We start from the raw sequence: 21,195 nt of genomic DNA, 5'->3' as shown, positions 1-21,195 counted from the left end.
ATGCGAGATACCAAAGATCCGAATATGAACTTATTAATAGAAAGTTGTGAGAAGAACCTAAACCCACCAAATAATATGCTGAAAGTGGAGGATCTTACGAATCATTACACAACAACAATGTCGGACATAGCCAATACCACAATGCCACTAAAACTGAAAAGAACAACAGAGAAGATCAAAAATCCATGGTTCAGTGAAACACTGAATGAAGCAAGGCGGAAACTGAGGCAGGCGGAAAGAAAATGGAGACAACACCCAACAACGCCAGAACTGAATACGCTCAGAAGAATCCGGAGAGAATACAATAAAAAGATCCTAAACTCTAAAAAGGAATTCATTGGAGCCGAACTTGATTATGCCAAAAATAGGTCGCGGAGACTATTCGAGATATTAAAACAGCAATCTAATAAAATGGCCAAAACTGCTCAAGAAACGACAAAAACTCAACTAAGTTGCGAAGAGTTCTCATCCTTCTTCACAAACAAGGCTAATACTCTGGAAAGAGAGCTCAGAAAAGAAGCTGACGACATTGATAATTCAGACAACCTTACACCGCAAACAGCTAATATCACCTCAGATAACACCCATATCACAAAAAATATGGTGCATTGGGATAACTTCAAGATACTCGACCAAAATACCGTCGCCAAAACACTATCAGACATCAAACCCAACAACCACTATAACGATCCACTCCCTTCAAAGTGCATCAAAGAAATAAATCATATTGTGATTCCCATTTGGACGAAAATAATAAACGCCTCCCTATCCCAAGGGACCCTTCCAGATAGCCTAAAAACTGGTCAAGTCGTTCCCATCATCAAAAAACCCTCAGCTGACCCAGCAGATCCAAATAACTTTCGCCCAGTGACCAACATCCCGATTCTTGCCAAACTAATTGAGAAATGTGTTCAAAACCAATTAAGCCAACACATCACTAACTTCTCGCTACTAGACGATTGTCAGTCAGGATTCAGAACAGGACACAGCACAGAGACAGCGATCCTTCATATTGTCGATGATGCGCTACAGGCATTAGACCTTAACCAGACATGTCTCCTTATCCTCCTAGACTTATCTTCAGCATTTGATACGGTAAATCACGAGAAATTATTGAACAGGCTCCATGACAGGATGGGTTTGTCAGGAAATGTGCTAAAATGGTTCGAATCATTCCTTCAGAATAGAACGCAAAGATTTTTGGTCAATCAATCACTCTCAACATCAAGCCCTAACTCAATTGGAGTCCCTCAAGGCTCTACGTTATCTCCATCACTATTTAACCTTTACATTGAACCTCTCACAGAAATCCTTCAAAATTCAAAAATATCCTATCACATGTATGCGGATGATACACAGATTTACATCAAGATAACATCCATGGAGGACGTCAAGAGAATGAATGAAGCCTTAAAAATATCATTACAATGGCTAGCTGACAATCATTTGAAACTAAATGCACAAAAAACTGAATTCTTACTAATTACACCACCAAAGAAACAAACAGAAGGGAAAGAATGGTGCAATATGATAACAGCGTTAAACTGTACCCCTACACTAGTAGGTTCAGCGAAATCATTAGGAATCACGCTTGATGAGAACCTAAACATGAAAGCTCACATCAAAGCTATGGCAAAAAGCGCACGCTTTCACCTGAACTACATTAGAAAAATGAAACCATTCATATCCAAGCCGGATCTCAAACTGGCAGTACAATCACTAGTCATCTCAAGGATTGAATATGGATGTACAACGCTAGCAGGGCTCCCAAAAATATCAACAGCACCTCTAAAGGCATGTCTCAACGCAGCGGCAAGACTGATATCCGGATCGAGAAAATTTGACCACATATCACCGCATTTGAAAGCATTAAACTGGCTACCTTACGAAGCCAGAATCCAGTTAAAAATGGCATGCATAACCCACAAAGCGATACACCACAACACACCTAAGTACCTGGCTCAGAAAATTAAAATATCCGGAGGAAACAGACCGGCCAGGAGTACAAAGGAGCTGGTGCTGAGACCAGCCATCTTCAAGAAGAAGAAAACATACGATAGAGCCTTCTCAGGAGCAGCACCAAGGATCTGGAATTCACTTCGGCCGAGCATAAGAAAAATTCCAGACACTACATCCTTTAAGAGGGAAACAAAGAACTTCCTAATAAATAAATTCCTTTCATAGGCTGGGCCCTGGTCAATAGGACACTTGCAAAAGGATTGAAAACAAAAAGCTACACAAGTGATAGACACTGGGGATTTTTTAGCCAGACTCAATTATATATCACATCTTATATATATTTTCTGTATAAAAAGTGAAAACTGTGTCATACCATGTATATATTTTTACTATATAACGTCTAATGTATAACGTCTATCTATTACTACTTTATATACCTACCTCTTAATATTGAAAAAATCTACAAACTTTAATAATTAAGTTCCTTCCATAGGCTAGGCCTTGGTCTATAGGACACTTGAAAAAGGATTGAAAACAAAAAGCTACACAAATAATAGACACTTGGATATTTCAACCAGAATCAAATATATATCACATCTGGTATATATTTTCTGTATGACTATTAAGGTATAAGTTCAGACTGTATCACACCCTGTATATATTTTTACTGGATAACGTTTACTGTACAATGTCTACCTAATGTCTATAACTACCACATTTAATGTAAAGCGCTCTGATACCTAAGGGTCTTGTTCGCGCTATAGAAAACTCTTAAAATAAATAAATAAATAAAATGGTTTCTTCTTTCATAATGTATGACTCTCTTTTAATACCGTTTGATACATAGCCACAGCTTCTCACCCAAGCATTTATTGGAATAAGTCCTAATGTTGAATGAAACCATTGGCCTTAAGGCTATATTATTACAAAAAACTTTCCAGTGGCATTGGGGATTCAGATATATTAGTGTTTGAAGACACCCAAGTGTGTTTTGTTTGTCATTTGAAGGAAAACAACTCAAAATAGTGTTTGGAGAAAATGCATTTCAGACATATTTGAATATATGCGCCAAAGAATGTGATTTAATGGTCTACGAGTTTCGAATTACCTCAGACCATGTCCCTTAAAATATTCCTTGTGTGCAAAATTTAGCACTGAAAATTCTGTAAACTTGTTCTTTATATTTTTACACTCGGCTACAATCTTGAAGGATTAACTGCCATTCAAATTAACTTCATAGTGTTAATATCTGCAGGAAGTATGTCTTTACTGAAAATATGTTTACTTGGGAAGAAAGTGCCTATGAAGTGCTTTGAAACGTACTATTCCACTGCTTGTTAACTTGGACGTCACTGAATGAGCATACTATCTTGTTAAAATATAATTTTTTATTTGACATTTCAATAAATAGAATAAGCAGAGTAGCAAATTTGCTCTAGAGCTAATTTGGTTAGTTTAAAAGCATGCGTGTGTTGAACTTTCGGTGTTTATCCGTTTAGTGCCATGTATAATGTTTTCCAGACAGTGACCTTCTCACGTTTGATATTGCAGGTTTGCTTCCCAGACTGTGTTTGTGAAGATTCCTATAACAACACTTATGCCTGCGTACGGACTGTTGGTGCCTTGGTTGATCTCCAGTATTGTGAGTTTGATGATGCAGAGGTATGAACAGTTACCTTTAATAACATGTTATGCAGATTTAGCGCTTGCTGCCACAAACTGTAAATGTCTGATCTTACTATTGCCCAGCTCAGTGGTACTCATTATATCAATATCAGGAGAATAAAAGGCTTAGTGAGCTGTGCTAATATTGGAAGCAGTACACAATGTTCTGCAACAGACTAACTATCCGTCTGTGCTACTATATCAACATGTATGAGTCCATTTAGATGTTTTGAGGAGGTTAGGCTCATCCAATCTACACATACACATTGTCATACATCAATGTAGCTCTCCATGTTACCTCTCGTAACATGGTTAGCTAAGCCTAATGCAAAAAGCATCCGATTTAAATAACCATTTGGCGTTCCTTTCTATCCGGTAGACTGCACATGGTTCCCTGGATGTTTTGGCATGATACCCCAACCAATTATTTTTATTATTCCATTGCTACAGTAGATTTGGTAGTTGTCCTGTATGAGCTAATCCACACATTATTCCATTGGCACACAGCGAGGATGGAAAATGGTTTAGATTTGGAATTCATCAGTTGCTACACTGCTTTAACTTTAAAATACTAGAATTGTAAAACTGCATGACGATCACACCACTGTATTTTTTAAAACATTTTTATTAAAAAATAAATAGTACAAAAAGATCATTGGTGAAACAGTCCCTTAAGGTATTCCAATAAACTTCATTACATTTGCCTTAAAATTGTCCCTCTTCACAAAATGGAAATACTTGAACACTATCATGCTATGACAAGTGAAAGAAAAAATACACCATTGAACTTCAGCCATTTCCATGTAGATTAATGTACAGTGAGACAATCACAGTTGTTAAAGAATTTTTAAGGTCCTTCACGTAAGTGTCGGAAAGCATCAAATTGCAGATCAAAAATATAAGCAGTTTACAAAGAAATTATAACTAATTGCTTAATGGAACACCACATGTAGAAAGGTATAAAGACGGTGAACCTTGGGTTTGCATTCCAGATGTCTTGTTTTCAGATATCTATGGACAAACTTAATAGAGCAAAATCATTATTCTCCACGTTTAAAGTTGACGTCAGCCTGTAAAAGTTAAAATGTTTGAATGCACGTTGTGTGCATGATTAACCTATGAAAAGTCAAGTAAAATGCATCTGTGAGGTGTGTGTCTATTGTATTGAACTGTTATTGAGCGTTTTACATGCTCTGTATGTGTCTGTCTCACGTTTCCTTCCACTAAAAGGTGTGGATTTCTTGGGGAATACAAGAAGATTGAGCGTTGAAATGCAACATATATGGGATCACCACTTACAAAAGTCATGTTTAGGAAATTATAGGAATGTACGTTCCCCAGCATTGCAACATTCATAGATTAATATGAGTGAATCATTACCCGTCATCAAGATATTAGCTTCCAAGAAGAGAGTGCCCAAAGGATATGGATTAACCCAGGAAAGCAGCAGAAAGAAAGCTTTTGAAGGTATAGGGCAGATCTCCGAGAGGAAGCTCTTTATGCATGACATGCATTAGAAAGTATAAAGACTGGTGGACGATGTTTGGGTCTTTTTCAGTGAGGTGATTGTGCCACTAAAGTGCACCGTGTCTGATTGAGACGTTTAACCGCAGATTCCTCACCTTAGAAAAGTCTACAGGCGTCAGCCTGGATCCGGCATTATAGAAGGTAAGTAACTTGTTATTTAAGCATTCCAGGTATTTAAAAGTCTTATCCTGCTATGTTAAAGATATAGTTGGACTCCATTCTCGACAAGTGGAAACTATTCAAGTGTGAGAACCTATGATAGATACCAACAAAGAAGAGTTGCAATTCAGGTAAGTAACTTATTTCTTTCAAAGCTATTTAGTCACTTGCCTCATACTCCTTTTGGACATAAGTAGTGCAAAATGTGTTGATCTGTCCACCTTATGCAATGGTTTTAAAAAGAACTGTATATATTAAAATAGTTTTCTATACAACAAATATTTAATAAGCAGTCTTCCCAGTAATAGGAGCCCTTGTTTACACAACTTTAACTGGCAGAATTAATCTTGATGAAATAAAGCATCCGGAAATTGTAAAGTGTCAAGCTGACACTTCCAGTTTTGCCAAATTTCTTAACATGAAACCATGTATTCATAGCATATGTGGCTGGAAATACGCATGCTCTGCATACTCCTGCCATCTAATGTTTGCCCCTGACGTTTGCAACTTGTTTTACTTCTTAGAAGTTAGTCACAAGACCCGATACGACTCCTCCCATAATCCAGAATGCACCAACACACACACATTCCATCTCTGATTGTTTTCTTCTACCATCTGTCTCGGACGTTGGGAAGCACTGCTCAGAAGTCAAAGCATAATACTCACTGCATTATTTTTTCTCAGTTCCATTTTGGGTTCTGCCACTCCCTCTTCCACACCTGTGATGAAAACAGTGATACGGCATTGAGAAAGCTTCCATTCATGCCGAGCGGGCTTTTGAAGTGACTTTTGAAGCCAGTCATCCCTTGATGTATTGCAGCTTCGAGATGCCTCCTCCTTTGATGTTGATTGACGTTTTCCTCGAGAATGCGCGTAGAATTACCTTATGGATCCCATTTCTGTCCTAATTGCAACATGAAACACCACTGGGCCGACTGACACAGGATCTACACCTCTGTCTCTTTTCAGAACAGGCAGAGACATCCTGCGAAGACTACCTTGCCTTCTGCTGAAAAAAGGCATTCAGATACCGGAGGGAATGAAGGTGGGAATATCACAAGACAATTTTATAGCTGAAGTGATCCCCTGCACCAAGAAGCAAGAGGCTGACCCTTCATGCATTTATCAGGGCTAGATGAAAGAAGGCCCAGAGGCCCTGCTGGCCAAGACCTCTGACGTTGAGGAGAAGGTCAAGTTCCTCAAACCAGCACGTGCTCGGGCCCAAAGCAGGAGTTACACACTCTAAATTATCCACTGCTGATGCAGAATTCCTTCTTCTTGAGAGTTGGGCATTAAGCCCAGTGCTGAGCCAAAAACGGTCTAAACCATTGGGACCTGTACATCCAGCTAGTACACGCTAGACTCCAGCATTTGGTTCGATGCAGATCAAAGCCCCACCCAAGGGCACCAAACCTCATTCTACTCGGTCAGCGCCCAGGCACAGAAAAACCTCACTCTGCATCAAAGCCACCACAAGCTGGACCCCAAGTTGGTGACAAAACCCACTTGGAGCCGAAGTAGACCCCCAAGATCCACCAAGAGGCACCGAAAGTCCCACCAACACAAAGGTCAATCTTTAAAAATCTGGCAGAGATAATGGACGGAAAACAAAAGAAACTTTTTAGTCACCTGGACACCTGCAAAATGCTGGCTAGACCTTCGACTACAGGACTCATCCCAATTCCTAAGAAGAGACTCTGGTCTTCAAGGAAGACCCTCAGTACCCATCTTTTGCACCATCAAGATACAAAATGGTAAGCAGGTGGCTACTAGCCATACAGCCTTCCCACCACTGCCCTCCATACCTCCTTCTGACCATGTCCTTTGACTCCACACTGCTCTCCACCTGAAGCACCGGATACTGACTCCAACCAAGGTAGTCCTCACTACCCACAGTACTTATATGAGGAACCCTTTAAGCCTCAGGAGGGAGATGATCCCTGGGAGGATTATATAGTGAACCTATAGGATGAGCCTGATCTCAACCCATACACTGTTAACCCATCCCCGACAAATTATACTACTGCGCATCATGCAGTAATACAGCAGGTTACCCAGTACTATCACGTCAAGCTCCATAGTTTGGAGGATGAGGACAACTTCCTCATGGCAATTTTGTCCACGACCAAGTGATCCGTTAGCTATCTTCCATGATGATACTGATGTTAAAGTCCACCAGTGACACCTTCCCTGGAAGATCTGGCTTATATTTGTGGGCACATTGTCCCAGATTCCCTTGGAGGTGTGCACTGCTGTAAGATGGCTAATGCACAGGTCACAGGGGATACTCCTCTCCTAGATGTAGAGTCCAAAAAGATTGATGCTGCAAGGAAGCGGATAGCAATTGTGGCAGCCACAAACTGACAAATTTCCAACTCAGTGTGCCCCTTTGTTACCACTGGGAAGATATAGCAGAACTTATAAAGCACCTACATGAGGCTCCCTGTAAAAGAGGACTAGAGCTCGTAGCAGAGGGTAAAATAATTCGCAGTGCTAAAATTTGATGTGCACTTGATGCTTCAGACACAGCAGCTACAGGGATCAATAAAAGTGTCCTCTTTTGTAGGCACGCCTGGCTTAGGGTCTCAGGATTAACGCCTGAGATGCAACAGCACCTCTTGAAAGTACTTTTGATGGTGAGCATCAGTTCGGCCCTCAGGTCGACCGGATGTTTGAGAAAATCAAAAAGAATGAGGCATAGCCAAGTCTGTGGGCACCCTACAGTCTTTCAGCCTGCTTTTTGCAAGCAGCGTATTAGGGTCTGTAAAAGGCAAGGGGGAGTGGGGCAGAGACCCACCTATCAGCAGTACAAACAGCCCTTTCAGTAATCTTCACAGCCTAAATTCTTTTAAAGGGGGGCCTATAGAGTAAATGGGCGATGAACACGTTGAGGTGGCACCGCATGAGCCTCCCCTGCGCCAAACTGTGATTTCTTCTTCCCTTGATCGCTCTATTCCTGTTGGGGGGAAGACAAAGGCTCTTCCTTTCACACTGGATCCTCTCCATTGTGTGGGAAGGGCATTGCCTTGAATTTTGCACAGCCCCTATAAACATCACACCATCCTGTACTGAGTTCAGACCACCTTCATCTTCTGGAGGAAGAGGTGCAAGCAACCCTAGCAAAGGCACCTGTAATGCAGCAGTGGGCAGGGGTGTACTGCATATATTTTCTCACCACCAGAAAGAATAATTCACTCCAATCGATTCTTAACCACAAACCATTGAACAGGCTCATCTCCTCCGAACACGTTCACCTTACAATAGGTCATCCCGCTGCTACACCGAGGCAACTTAGTGATGGATCTGAAAGACACATTCTTTCACATTCCTATACTCCCAGCTCACAACCACTGCCATTACTTTGTGGTAAGTGGGAAACATTGGCAATTCAAGGTGTTGCCCATCGGAATTACTACACCTCCAAGAGAGTTTACAAAGTTCCCATATTTTAATCACTGCCTGATAAAGAGCAGCAGCAAACAGAAATGCCTAGCACACACTCAGCTAGCGATTTCTCTATTTCACAGTCTAGGTTTCACCATCGGGGCAAAAAAGTTGCTTCTTCAACCATAACAATTTCAGCCCTTGTTTAGTTCCATTCTGTATGTGGAAACAGGCAAAGCATACCCCAACCACATAGGATGTTGGGATTCCAACAGCTGCTGGCTCTTTTCAAGACACACCATCCCATCATAGTCCGTACTGTAATTAAACTGTTAGGAATGATGGATTTCTGCATAATTATTGATCCAAATGCCATGTTATATATGTGCCCATTACAAGAGTGCCTCTGACGGCAATGGGCACAACAAGAATGGCATTGGGAGGATCTAGTGTTGGTAACAAACAGGGACCAGTATTCTGTCCTGTGGTGTAACGACCACAACCTGTTGCTCTGCAGGCCTTTTACAGGTGATCATCACCACCGATACCTCGCTTGTAGGAACCCATCCTGGGAGAGGACAACGATTTTGCAGACTCGCATAGCAGGACGTATCAACAAGTCCCCAAGTGGGACCTCCACCCGCAAATCCCTTTCGCCACTCCTGAAAATGCAAAATGCCAAAGCATCGCCGCAACGTATCTGAACCCAGAGTCCATTGGCAGTTTACTATGGATGAACTGGTATGGGGCACTTGTGGGCGTCTGCAATATCAGCCTTGCCTCCCAGCAGGCTACCCAGCCTTTTCTTGGAAGGGGTCACGGATCCCAAAAAGGATGTGGAAGTCATGCCCAGCATGTCATCCAGTCCCTTCTCCTCCCCCTGCTGCAGCCTTTAAGCAACTTTAGCGATCCTTCTACCCATCACAGTCGCCCTGTTGGCAGCAGGATCTGGCACCACCTGCCCCAATGAAGCAACACAACCTCTGACAAGTGGGAGCTCAAATTGTTCAGAGGGTTTATGCCCTTCCATTTATAAAAACCCCTCTCACAGCAGATGGAGGAGTTTCTCTACTTGCTCCATCAGGACGTGTAGGCTCTATTGCCGAAAGGGTGCCTGCGCCAGAAGTAGGACGTGGTTGCTATTACTGCTACTTTCTGGTGCTGAAAAAGAAAGGAGGATTCCGTCCTAAACTAGATCTGTGCCCTCTCAATGCCGTCTACGGAAAGAGAAATCCAAGATACTCACCTTGGCTCAGATCCTGTCTGCCTTGGATCATGGAGACTAGATGATAGCTTTGGACTTGCAGATTGCTTATTTCCATATAACCGTCCTGCAAGCCCACTGGCATTACCTGTGCTTCACAGTGGGCCACAATCCTTTCCATAGCACTGTGCTCCCCTTCAGCCTCACCTGTGCCTACTGGGTGCTCACGAATGTAACAGTAGTAGTTTCAGATCATCTTCATAGTACAGAGTTCCCAGTCTTTCCCTACTTCAACTACTGGCTGTTGAAGGTGGGCTCATCCCAGACTGATGTTACCCACTCCAGACTACGGCAAACGCTTTGCACTCGCTGGTGTACACTATCAACATGCTGAAGTCACACATGATTCCTTCTCAGACGCTCCCTTTCATCATATTAATTATGGATATAGTACAGTTCCACACCTATGTTCCACAGCGGAGAGTCCAGGATATTCGTGCTATGATCCCAATGTTTCATCCTCAGTCCTACATTTCAGTGAGACTGACTCTGAGACTACTGAACCTGATTACCTCCTGCATTCTGCTGGTTAAGCACAGCAGATGGCATATACAGGCTTCGGAGTGGGATCTGAAATCCCAGTTGGTGCAGAACTAAGGGAATGTCTCTGACCTGGTTCAAGTTTAGGAGACTGCAAAAGATCTGCAGTGGAGACAGATGGACCATAATTAGGCCCATGGCAAGCCCCTCTCTTTTTCCCACTCAGAGCTGACAGTGGTGACTTCTGGGTTGAGACGGCTACGTGGGAGAAGTGGAGGACTGAGGAATCTAGTCTCCAGAGGAATCTCAGCTCCACATAAATCATCTGGAGCTGAGAGTAATCCACTTGGCATTGAAAACCTTCCTACTGTCCATCAAGCAAAGGCTGGTTCAGGTGTTCACGAACAACACCACTGCCATGTGGTGTTGCAAGTAACAGGTTTCCAACACTTGTTCTCTCCTACCCCTTTCATAATGCCTCAATGGGACCTCAATCTGGTCATCACATCTCTCATGCATTCTGCCTTCGAGCCCCTACACATGTATTCTCTGCAGCTCTTGACCATCAAAACGTTTTTTCTAGTTGCCATTACATCAGCTGGGAGGGTCAGCGAGCTTTAAGATCTTTCGGGTCATCCTCCGTACACCTGCTTTTTCACTGACAAACTGGTTCTTTGGATGTGTGCCGTTTTCCTGACGAAGGTTGTCGCCCCATTTCATCGCGGTTAGAGCATCACTCTGCCTACGTTTTGCGCTCCACCTCATCCTTCCACGGAGCAGGAGAGATTCTATCACCTGGACCTGGAGAGAGCTCTCTCATTCTACATTGATCACACCAAAGACCATTGAGTGGACGATCAGCTCTTCATCGGGTCTGCTGGAGCAAAAAAGGGCAAGGCTGTGCAGAAGCGGACCATCTTTTCATGGAGTGTACTGTGCATTAAGATCTACTACACATTCGCAATGAAGCAGCCTTCTGAAAACTTGCGGGCCCATTACACCAGGGCCAAGGTAACTACTACTGCCTTGGCATGCAGTGTACCTGCCCTGGACATCAGTCAAACCACTTTGAGGGCGTCACTCCACACATTCACAAAGCAATACTCCTTGTACAGTTGGGCATTTTGCCCATTTGGTCCTACAAAATTTTCTAGTTTGAGCCAGTTCGTAGACCCACCTCTGGAGAGGTATTGCTTGGGTATTTATTCTAAGGCGATAAATATGCAGTTAGAAGTCTGTATCAGAAGAATAACTTAACTTGTATTCGGTAACACTTTCTGGTAGAGACTCTTTCTAACCACAGATTCCTCATTGGCCCTCCCATCCTCCCTGCTCTGCCAACAGTGCACTTCCCCCTTCAGATCCCATTAGACACTGCACACTGGTCGAACATTGGTTATTATGTGACTTTGCGTTTTGGCCCGAAAATAGTAATGAAACAAACAGATGTCAGCGCGCCGGGATGGTGCTTATATGGGCACTGTGAGATCCCTTCCACACACAGCCATCTGATGGCACTTACTGGCACGCAGAGATACTGCTCTGGATTTTCTGGAACTAGTATGATGCCTGGGGAATATTCTAAGGTGAGGAATCTGTGTTTAGAAAAAAAGCATTATTTTATTAATATGGGATGCAAATCCTCTGATATTGGACGCTTCGGACGCAGAATGTGGCTTTAAGTCCTTGAAAGCCTCATGATTATTACAACTGTCGGAGACCAAGTGTAAATCCTTGCCTGAGAATTGAAGTAGCTAAATACATGTGCTGTGGATTAGTCAAGCTTTGAGTATAATTAATCTGGTGTATACTGGCTCGATTCACTTTGGAAATATTAACTTTCCACGCTGCCCTGTGACCTACACCTTTTAACTTTAATACATTTTAAGCTATAATCTGTGATAACTGCTAAATTGCATCTGACAATGCTACGTTTCTGTTTATAAATGCCTTCAGTGGCGTTGGCTTCCACTTCTCAAAAAATCCATGTTCATACAGTTTGACACATGAATGAAATGAAGAGGCAGAAGGAGACTATTAAAGGGAAGATAATTGAAAGGGGACATATAAATAAAACTCCTTGTGGGAGGAGTTGTGATATATTACAGGCTATATTACTCTGAATTACAGTAAAGGTTGAAACTAATGGATTTGAGGGGTGGGGGATGTCTCCTAGAAGTAAGAGGACCGTATTTTAAAGTTACTTTTACTTTAATGGGCAAACAAGCTCACTCATTTTTATAAGGAGCGAAAACATCACTTTTGCGTCATGGCACATTTATAAACAGTTTAATCTATTTAAAATTGGTACAGATGATGATTAGATGCATTTTGATATTATTAAACTATTTACTTTTGATGTTTCCTACTCCATGCCATGGTGTACCTAAAATTCCTTATCACAAATGAGCTGTCTGCTCTAAACTTTAAGAGGGTATTTTTTGAAGTTTTTTGTAAAATAAGTTTTTCAACAGGTTTTTATTGTGTTTATTTTATTGTTATGTTCAGCTTTGTAGTACCGTTTTTATTTGAAAATCCTTTCTGTTGCATTAAACGTTATTGTATCTTTTTATTTTTGTCGCCTAATAACATTTACGTTGATCGATTGTGTTCTCATATGTTTATTGCAGATTCCATTAACATGTCTTTTCTTTTGTATAACATAAACTTTTAGAACAAATACAAAGGAGAAAATATATTGTTAGGGTCTACAATGTCCCTCCGCCATGGGCCTTGTTCTGGGCAAACCTTTGGTAGAGCATGTCCTTTCTTTACCCTCAATATGCCTTGCGTTCATTTTCCTAATATTGTGTGAAGATTTGTCATGATCTCTAATTGGTGATGATTGTGGTGTAGGACTTCCTAATGTAGGGGAGATCGGTAGGGTGTCCTCCATATCAGAGATAGGGTTTTTTGCTCAGGAACAGTCTGTCATTGTTTGCTTTGTTGATACATTTTTGTGTCAGTTCGTCCCAAACCTGTGTTACATCCACCTTTTTAGTCCCTCTTTGATGTTCCATATGTTGGACTGGCCCTCCTATTGGCCTAGTACTTCACCTGTTGTTTCCATTTCCTTATGCTGGGTGAAGAGGTGGCTTTCCAATTTATTGCATTGTTTTTTCTTGCCAGTATTAGCATTAACTCAATAAATCTGGCTCCTCTTTTTCTGTTCTTGGGTGTAGACATTAGACCTAGCAGGCACACCTCTTGTTTTAGGAAGCTCTCTCTACTAGTAACACCAGTAATCCTAACCCAATATTGGATTATCATCATGCGATCTCATGTCATGGGTCATGTGATTATTTCAGCCCCTTTGACGGTTCCCTATAAATGTGTGCCACTGCTTTCTTCCCTTTTCCCATTGTGAGTATATCCGGCATCACTTGATGTGCAGAGTAGTGCCTTCTTTCCAAGTTTTCTATATTTCTGCTATTACCTTTTCATATCTTAAAAATTTACCCATTAATGTAGATGGCTTCCACCACCACTTGAAATGGTCTGAGGATGCCCCCATCACAGAGTTCTCTCTGGTGTTCTATACCAGCAGTGGACCAAATATCTGTGATTCGCTTCCATTCCGCCTTTTGCAGTCTCAGAAGCCCCTGTACCGGTATTCCTTTATAGCACACAGTTAGTGCCTACATCCGTTGTTGGTATTGTTTCCAGCATTTAATCACCATAACCTGTCTCACAAGTTTGGATCTAGGGCCCTTCTTCTCTAGTAACAACGCTACCAGACTGTTGGTGTTAAAGTGTGGTGCTAAGTATTTGGCCTTGTGAGAAGCTTCTCCTGCTCTTCATCTGGTCTTCCACTCCATTTGTGCCGCTGTGTAATACAGTTCCAAGTCTAGCACAATGAGTTCTCCTTCGTCTGTAGGGAGCTGTAGTCTATGGAGCACCACTTTGTGGTGTTTTCTGTTCCATATTAAATCTTTAATAATGGAGTTCAGGTCTGTGAAGAACTACTTGGATAGCATCAATGGCACATTTGAAAATCTTGGTAAAATATTTTATTTATTTACAGTTTTATATAGCACTGTACACCGAAAGGTATGTGAACGGATTACACAGAACAACAATGACGTACGGTTTACATTGAACGCAACCTAGAAAAAAACACAGTACCATGGCAACAAATGTAAGAATCTGTTAAAGTAAGAGCAAACTATTAGCAGTACGAGAAGGGAGAACCAAGTAGGATAATCATTTTAATGAGTGCTATTCTGCCCTTTTTTTTCTACAACTATTATTGGGGGAGAAAAATCATCAGCATACAATACAGTAATATTGGCACATACCGCGAGTTAGCTACATCAAATCAAAGCTCTAGCAATTAAATATATAAGTATATGTTAGGTCCCTTACAGCAGAGTAAGGAAGAGAGGAAGAAACATGAAAGAGAAAGCTAGAGAGTAGGGAGGGATAGAAAGCGGAGGAGGGAGGAGTTCCAAGACAAGGAATTGCAAAATGGTATATAAGCAATGCAATCAAGAGCAGTCATAGCTCAGGTGGGGTTGATCTTTTGAAACTACAGGTCTAGTTTCGACCACAGCAAACGTGATGTTTTGTTGTTGAAGGCATTATTGTGTAGCTTATTGTCCTTACTTTTAATAAAACATACCTAGGCTCGCCATGTAGGATATGAAATGTTATTGTAGTTTTACTAGTTGGAGAGGGTGGTCTTTATGCCTATATTGAGCATGAAGCAGCCCGATAAGAAAGAGATTTAACAAAGAGCTGGCGGAGCTTGCTTGTATCCCTAGTGTAACTATTAAAGAGTTTACGGAGACTGTGATGTTAAAAATTGTATTCAGTGTGGTCTCAAAACTCCTTCCATAGAGACCATGCATGTTTACAGTAGAATGGTAAGTGGTCAAGGTCATCTGAAGGGTGATCCCAGTGCCAGCATACAGCTGATGGTGAAAGCCCTTGTTTGTGTATTCTCTCAGGGGTCCAGTAAGACCTATAGACTGTCCAAAACTTGCATTGTAGTATCAGGGAGGATATTTTGTGATGCAAAGGGGAATCCCATATTTTATCCAAGATATTGAGGAGATGGGGTCAATATTATATCTGGAACAGAAGTCCTACCATACCTCTAATTTTTTGATTAAGTTCTGTATAATATTGAATCGGTGGAAGTCTTGAATAACAATTTCCCAAGAAAATGTATGTAGTCTGCTGGATTGGGGGGTGTTTGATGTCCCGTAAAGCGACTTTTAATATTAAAATGTATTGAAATCATATGGTTGCAGACTGAATCTTTAATTTAACATAGCACAGGAGATAGGATTATCAGGCTGAACAATGTCCGTAACATAGAGACTACAAATGAAAGACAACTCCTTCCAGAAGGATAAGATAGGATCTAGTCTTATGGCACTGTTAAACCATAGAGAGGCAAGTTCTGAACTCTTTATGTTATGAAGAAAACACCTGTCCAGATAATTTATAGCCAGAACTGATTGTTTAAAGGAGTGAGGAACTCGAAGCTGTTTCAACTGTCAGGGTTTCTGATAAGAAAAAGAGTGCTTAAAAGATCGGATTCCATATAGACCCATGCCGGACGATTGGTAATTTTCGGGTGAAACCACCATGTGGTTTGTCGAGCCAGAAATGTTATTTGATCGTTGTTAAAATTGGGGAGGTTCAGGCCACCCGTAAATTTATTTGATTGAAGTTTCTGCAACAATATCCTTGTTCTCTTATTTTTCCATATAAAAGATGATAATATTGCATTGACTTTATTATGAACAGATGTGGAGAGGCTGACTGGAAACATACTTAAGAAAAAGTTAATTTGCGGAGCAAGCATCATTTTCACTGTTTCGACACAGCCTCACCACTGTTAAATTTAGAGGACCATTTCTCACTACATTTTTTGTTTTTGGACAATAAAGTTTCCTCTATATGGACCCTTGTGGCTTCTACTGAGTCTGCAAATTCAAGACAAAAATATTTTGACATGACCGGCTGCCATTTTAAGTTAGTTTTCATGGCTATGGGTGGTAGACATAGCATATTTAAGGGTGAAATTTCTATTTTTTTCTTTGTTTAAAGAGGATCCTGAGACAGAAGCTGTGTCCGCTTCATTTGAGAAGATTAAAACAAAGCCAGAATAAGCTGTCAATGTTTAAAAGGGATGCTCTTTACTTTTTCATTAATCCTAATGCAGTGTAGGAACGGTTCAATTGAGAGCAGAAAAAGGAAGGGGACAAAGGGCCACCTTGCAACAGACAAAATGTATCCGATAATTGACCGCTAAGCGTTATGCACCCCAATGATTTGGGTAGACTACCAAAGCCATTCGTATGAAACGGTTAACCTGGTTACATTTCTCCAGTGCTGCCCTAAGGAATGTCCAAGAGACCTTATCAAAGGCCTTTTCCGCATCGAAGGCCATAGCCATTGTGGGAGAAGAAAGCTGTTTAGTTTTCTCGATCACGTGACAGAAATTTCTGATATTGTCTGCTGCCAGTCTCCCTTTTACAAATCCAGTCTGTGAAGGATGAATAAGAGAGGGAAGAACCTTTTCTAATCTGAGAGCCAGAAGTTTAGTATATACTTTGTAGTCTGTGTTGAGTAAGGATACAGAGCGGAAATTCTTCATTTCTAACAGGTCTTTACCCTCTTTTGGTATCACAACTATATGAGCCTCCAAGATAGATCCTGAGATTTCGCATCATGTTTCAACAGATCAGACAAGTGGGGTAATAGTATGTTTTGTAAGCTCTGTTAAATGGAGGCCATCCGGTGCCAGGGCATTTGTCGTTTTAAGAGAGTTAATAGCTTTATTAATCTCATCCTTTGTAATTGGTTTGGTAAGAACTTCTACGTCTTTGTCTGCAAGATTAGGAAGCTGGAGAGAGTCCAGAAAAGCTCTACACGCCTCAATACTGTAATTTTTTTCATTTTAGAAGGGGGGCGTTTATAAAACTCTGTATAAAAAGCCTGGAAAGCGCCCACTATTTTCGATTGGTATGTTTGTTTCAGACCATTGCCATCTTTAATGGCTGGGATATTCATTGATTCTTTTGCATCCATAAGAGTTGGCACAAGAAGTTTGCTCACTTTATTACGTTCCAGGAGATTTTGACTTTAGCTTTGGAATACCAAGCGGGAGCCCTTTGCTTAAGATTTTATTGTATTCATGTTTAAGTTGTTATAATGTTGGACGTAATTAAGTGATCTAGGGATAGTTTCCTGTCTTTTGCCAAGTTGGCAATCTGTTTCTCTAAAAGATTTAGCCTTTATTTTAGTGGCTATAATGCCAATCATCTCCCCACTGATAGTCGCTTTCATAGCATGCCAAATCGTTTTATTATCCATACACCTAGTTTTATTCTCTTGAAAGTGGGATCAAGAGCAGGCAATTTGGACTTTAGAATCTTGATCGGAAAGTATATAGTCATTTAATCTCCATGAGCAGGATTTAGGCTGTTGGATCAATAGATTCATGGTTAGTGTAATACATGCGTGTTCCGAAATGGGGATCGGTTCAATAGTGGAGTCAGGGGTGAGTTGACCAAATTTTTGCTTATAAAAAAATATTCCATTCTAGACGGGGTATTGAGGGTGTGTGAATAAAAGGTGACATGGCTACACTTTGGATTGTGTAGTCTCCAGACATCAACTAGTTCTTTGACCTCAGATAAAGTATGTAGCTGTCTATGAGAGTGATTTGGTCTGGAGGGGCATGCTTAGAGTCAATCCAGAGTAGTGTTCTATTGAAGATTAAAATCTCCCACTAGAATGATTCTACTACCCTTGGGAAGCTTGTGTAGCGCATTATTCAGAGAAGATCAGAATGAGGGATCATCTGTCATCGGGGCATAAATGTTTACAATAACAAAAGAAAAACCTTCTTTAGTGCTATTAGATAGGAGCCATCTACCCATATCATGTGCTAAAATGTCAGTTGAGCACCTGGCCTGTTTTGAAACCAGGGTAAATACCCCATGTTTCTTGTTGAGTGCAGGTGAGCACAAACTATTACTGATCCAGGTGTGTTGCATACTACGAGCCCCCACAGGCCCAGCCCTCGTATCCTGGAGGAAAATAAGGTCACCCTTTAGTTTCCGACAATAGTCCTAGCACGGTCTTACTTTCGATTGGATGATTGAGATCTTTTGTGTTAAGGGAAATGATTTTAAGCGACGAAGGAGCCATCAGTCGATGAGCAATTTCAAATCACCATGGTACGACCAGAGGAGGATCGTCCAAGAATGTATAAAGAGGGAGTAGAGAAAAGAACAAAGAAGAAAAGTTAGACAGAGTACAAGACATGGAAGGGACGTTTATCACCACATCATATTGTATCGTATTATATTCTCCAAAAAGCAAACCCCTGACCGCCCCCTCCCACACTCTTTGGACCCATCCCCAAAAGAGAAGAGGAGACCGTGTAGGCCTCTAACCAGGAACACGACCAAGAGAGAAGCCAAGCGGCAAAATGGCAATAGGAACATTAGGGAAACGCTAAAATACAAGAGGAACGCACAGCCAAACATCATACCCATTCGGAAAGAGGAGGCTATTTATCATATAAGTGACTAACAGAGATCCTGTCTAAAGTTAGAATTAAAGGTAAAACGTTCAGACCCTGAAACTGGCTGCATTAGGAACCTCAAAAACCTGTACAAGTTGAGGAACTTATATTAAAGTACATCTCCACCAAGGAGGAAGTGACCATGGTGTGATACACTATATGATTTTCCACAAATACATTACATCTTTGTGTATGGCTGATAACCTATCTAAATTATCTAAACAAGAGTAACTGACAGTATTTGGGCCAAAAGAAAACTTTACAAGTTTCATTAGTAGCAATGGAGAGTGTGGGATCGATATTAGAATAATAAAGTGGCGAAAAGGATCGGTGAATCATACTGGAGTCCAACAAGTTCTTCAAATAAGGCATAAGATCTCTGGGTGAATCATGAGTGATCCTTGCCGGGCCTACAAAGGAAAACGTGATATTTATAGACCTAAGATCGGTAGGTAATGCAAGAAATGTCCTCCTACGATACACCGTAGGCTTGGCATAGTCCTGGGAGATGCCCACTTTCTGACCCATCCAGTCAATGACTTGAATATGTCTCATGCGGTCCAGAATCAGTTCTGTGTGTTTATATCTTACAGGTCTGAAGATATGTGGCTTTGGATTAGTAGATGAAGCAGATGTTGCCTTTGTTTTGGATTCTGTGGGCTCTTTCTATTTCAACGCTTCTCTCAAACAATATTTCCAGGACACATGGTAGCCAGGATTCTAGAAAGGCCACAGTCGATTTTTCGCTGCTTTGGGTTTTCTGGCTGGCCAAAAATTCTCAAATTCCCTCCCGTTTCTATCTTCCAAATCACAAAGTTCTCTTTCATCTTTCATGACATTATGTCTTATCTTTTCATCAGTGAGTTCTGATTGTCTGTCTTCTACCTTATTAATCCTAGAATCTACCTCCTCCATATGATTGGCTAGGGCTTTAACATATTGCCTTAAGCCCACTATTTTGACCTGCAGGTTCTCCGTCATAGCTTTTGTTGATTACGTCAGGTCGTGTTCTGAACTGAGTTGCAATAATATGTAGGGTTTCAATATTATTGGAAAGATCCTGTTTCCCTTTTATTGGAGAGTAAGGTGATGGAGGGCCTTGTTTGGAACTCTTTTATCCAGGTTTCTGTTATCTTTGGAACTTCTGTCCTTATCTTTGGTGTCACCCATGTTAATAAATGTTTTAAACAGGGATTAAATGGCTATGACGAAAGTAAACTACAAGGAACAATTTCAGACATGTAATTGCGGAGAGGGTACACTCCAGCACCCAATGTAGACAAAGTGTCAGAAAAAAAGACCATAGGGTCCCAGCTGAAGAAGCGTTATCAAAGATACTTAAGACAGGAGGACAGCGCATGGATCAAATATGTCTACTCCTGACCTCATGGTAGAAGCACCCCTGGGACACCAGGGCAGCTCAGTGTTGTTTGCCGCCTAAACACCGCTCAGTGGGTACACATGTAGCTTTGTTCCACACAAAAATATATATTGGCTCACAAATGTTACAACTTGCCTCTTCTTTACACATGTCCTGTCTACCAGCCTGCCCCCAAACGAGTTTGAGGGAAGGGCCCATCTGCAATTGTACAATGAATTTGTGGGACAGGAATGTCTGATAGCGGCAGGATACACTGTGAAGGTGCTGTTTTTTTCCAGCAACAGGGGAGTGCATTACGATAGCGACAGCCTTTTACAATGCCAGATGAATATCTAGCTGCTTGTCCCTTCAAATAGCAGAAAGTGGCATAGCAGTTACTGGTGTCCTCTTGGTTTCAGGATCATAAGGTGTCATATGTGCGAGCAGGCCTCATTATCGGATCTGAGGTGAAATGAGTTGAGTGCCTCTTCACCCGTGTGCGGCAGATTAGCGGGATCAGAGCTGTGAGTGGCAGCGGGATATACAGCGTCTGACTGGCGCATTGCAAGATCATGTTCACGAGAGCCACTTGATCGTTTGGTGAGCTGGGCGCAGCGTAACAATCGTAGACGCCATCTTAGGGTCTGAAACGGCCTTCATCGGAGCGGCGAGGTAGGAACCTGAGGTAGTGGCACAGTGTCGGACTCGCGCTATGATATTGCCTCTCCTACCTCTGGTAGAGGTGGCATGTTCTTATACTCGAGGGGCTGCTCGATTTATTTAGTGAGCCGAGTACTGCGTAGCGATCATGGGCACCATCTTCGGTTCAGATAAGGCCTTATTCCGGGT

The 21,195-nt window shown here is 41.6% G+C and overlaps 1 protein-coding gene across 2 annotated transcripts in view; it reads left to right on the top strand.

Annotated features, from left to right (window-relative positions):
- Nucleotides 1-21,195, top strand: part of GNS (glucosamine (N-acetyl)-6-sulfatase) — a 258,138-nt gene that overhangs the window by 226,639 nt on the left and 10,304 nt on the right. For both annotated transcript variants that reach the window (XR_013607146.1, XM_078676222.1), the window contains exon 12: nt 3,511-3,621. Coding sequence is in view for 1 of the 2 variants with exons in the window: in XM_078676222.1 (XP_078532348.1) it covers nt 3,511-3,621 (111 nt within the window). In the remaining variant the exon portion in view is untranslated. The remainder of the gene's footprint in view (nt 1-3,510; nt 3,622-21,195) is intronic.

This window comes from Lissotriton helveticus, chromosome 1_1 (assembly GCF_964261635.1).
Source record: "Lissotriton helveticus chromosome 1_1, aLisHel1.1, whole genome shotgun sequence".
Taxonomy (NCBI): Eukaryota; Metazoa; Chordata; class Amphibia; order Caudata; family Salamandridae; genus Lissotriton; species Lissotriton helveticus.
The sequence above is the reverse complement of the archived record's forward strand: the minus strand, read 5'-3'. Positions and strand labels throughout refer to the sequence as shown.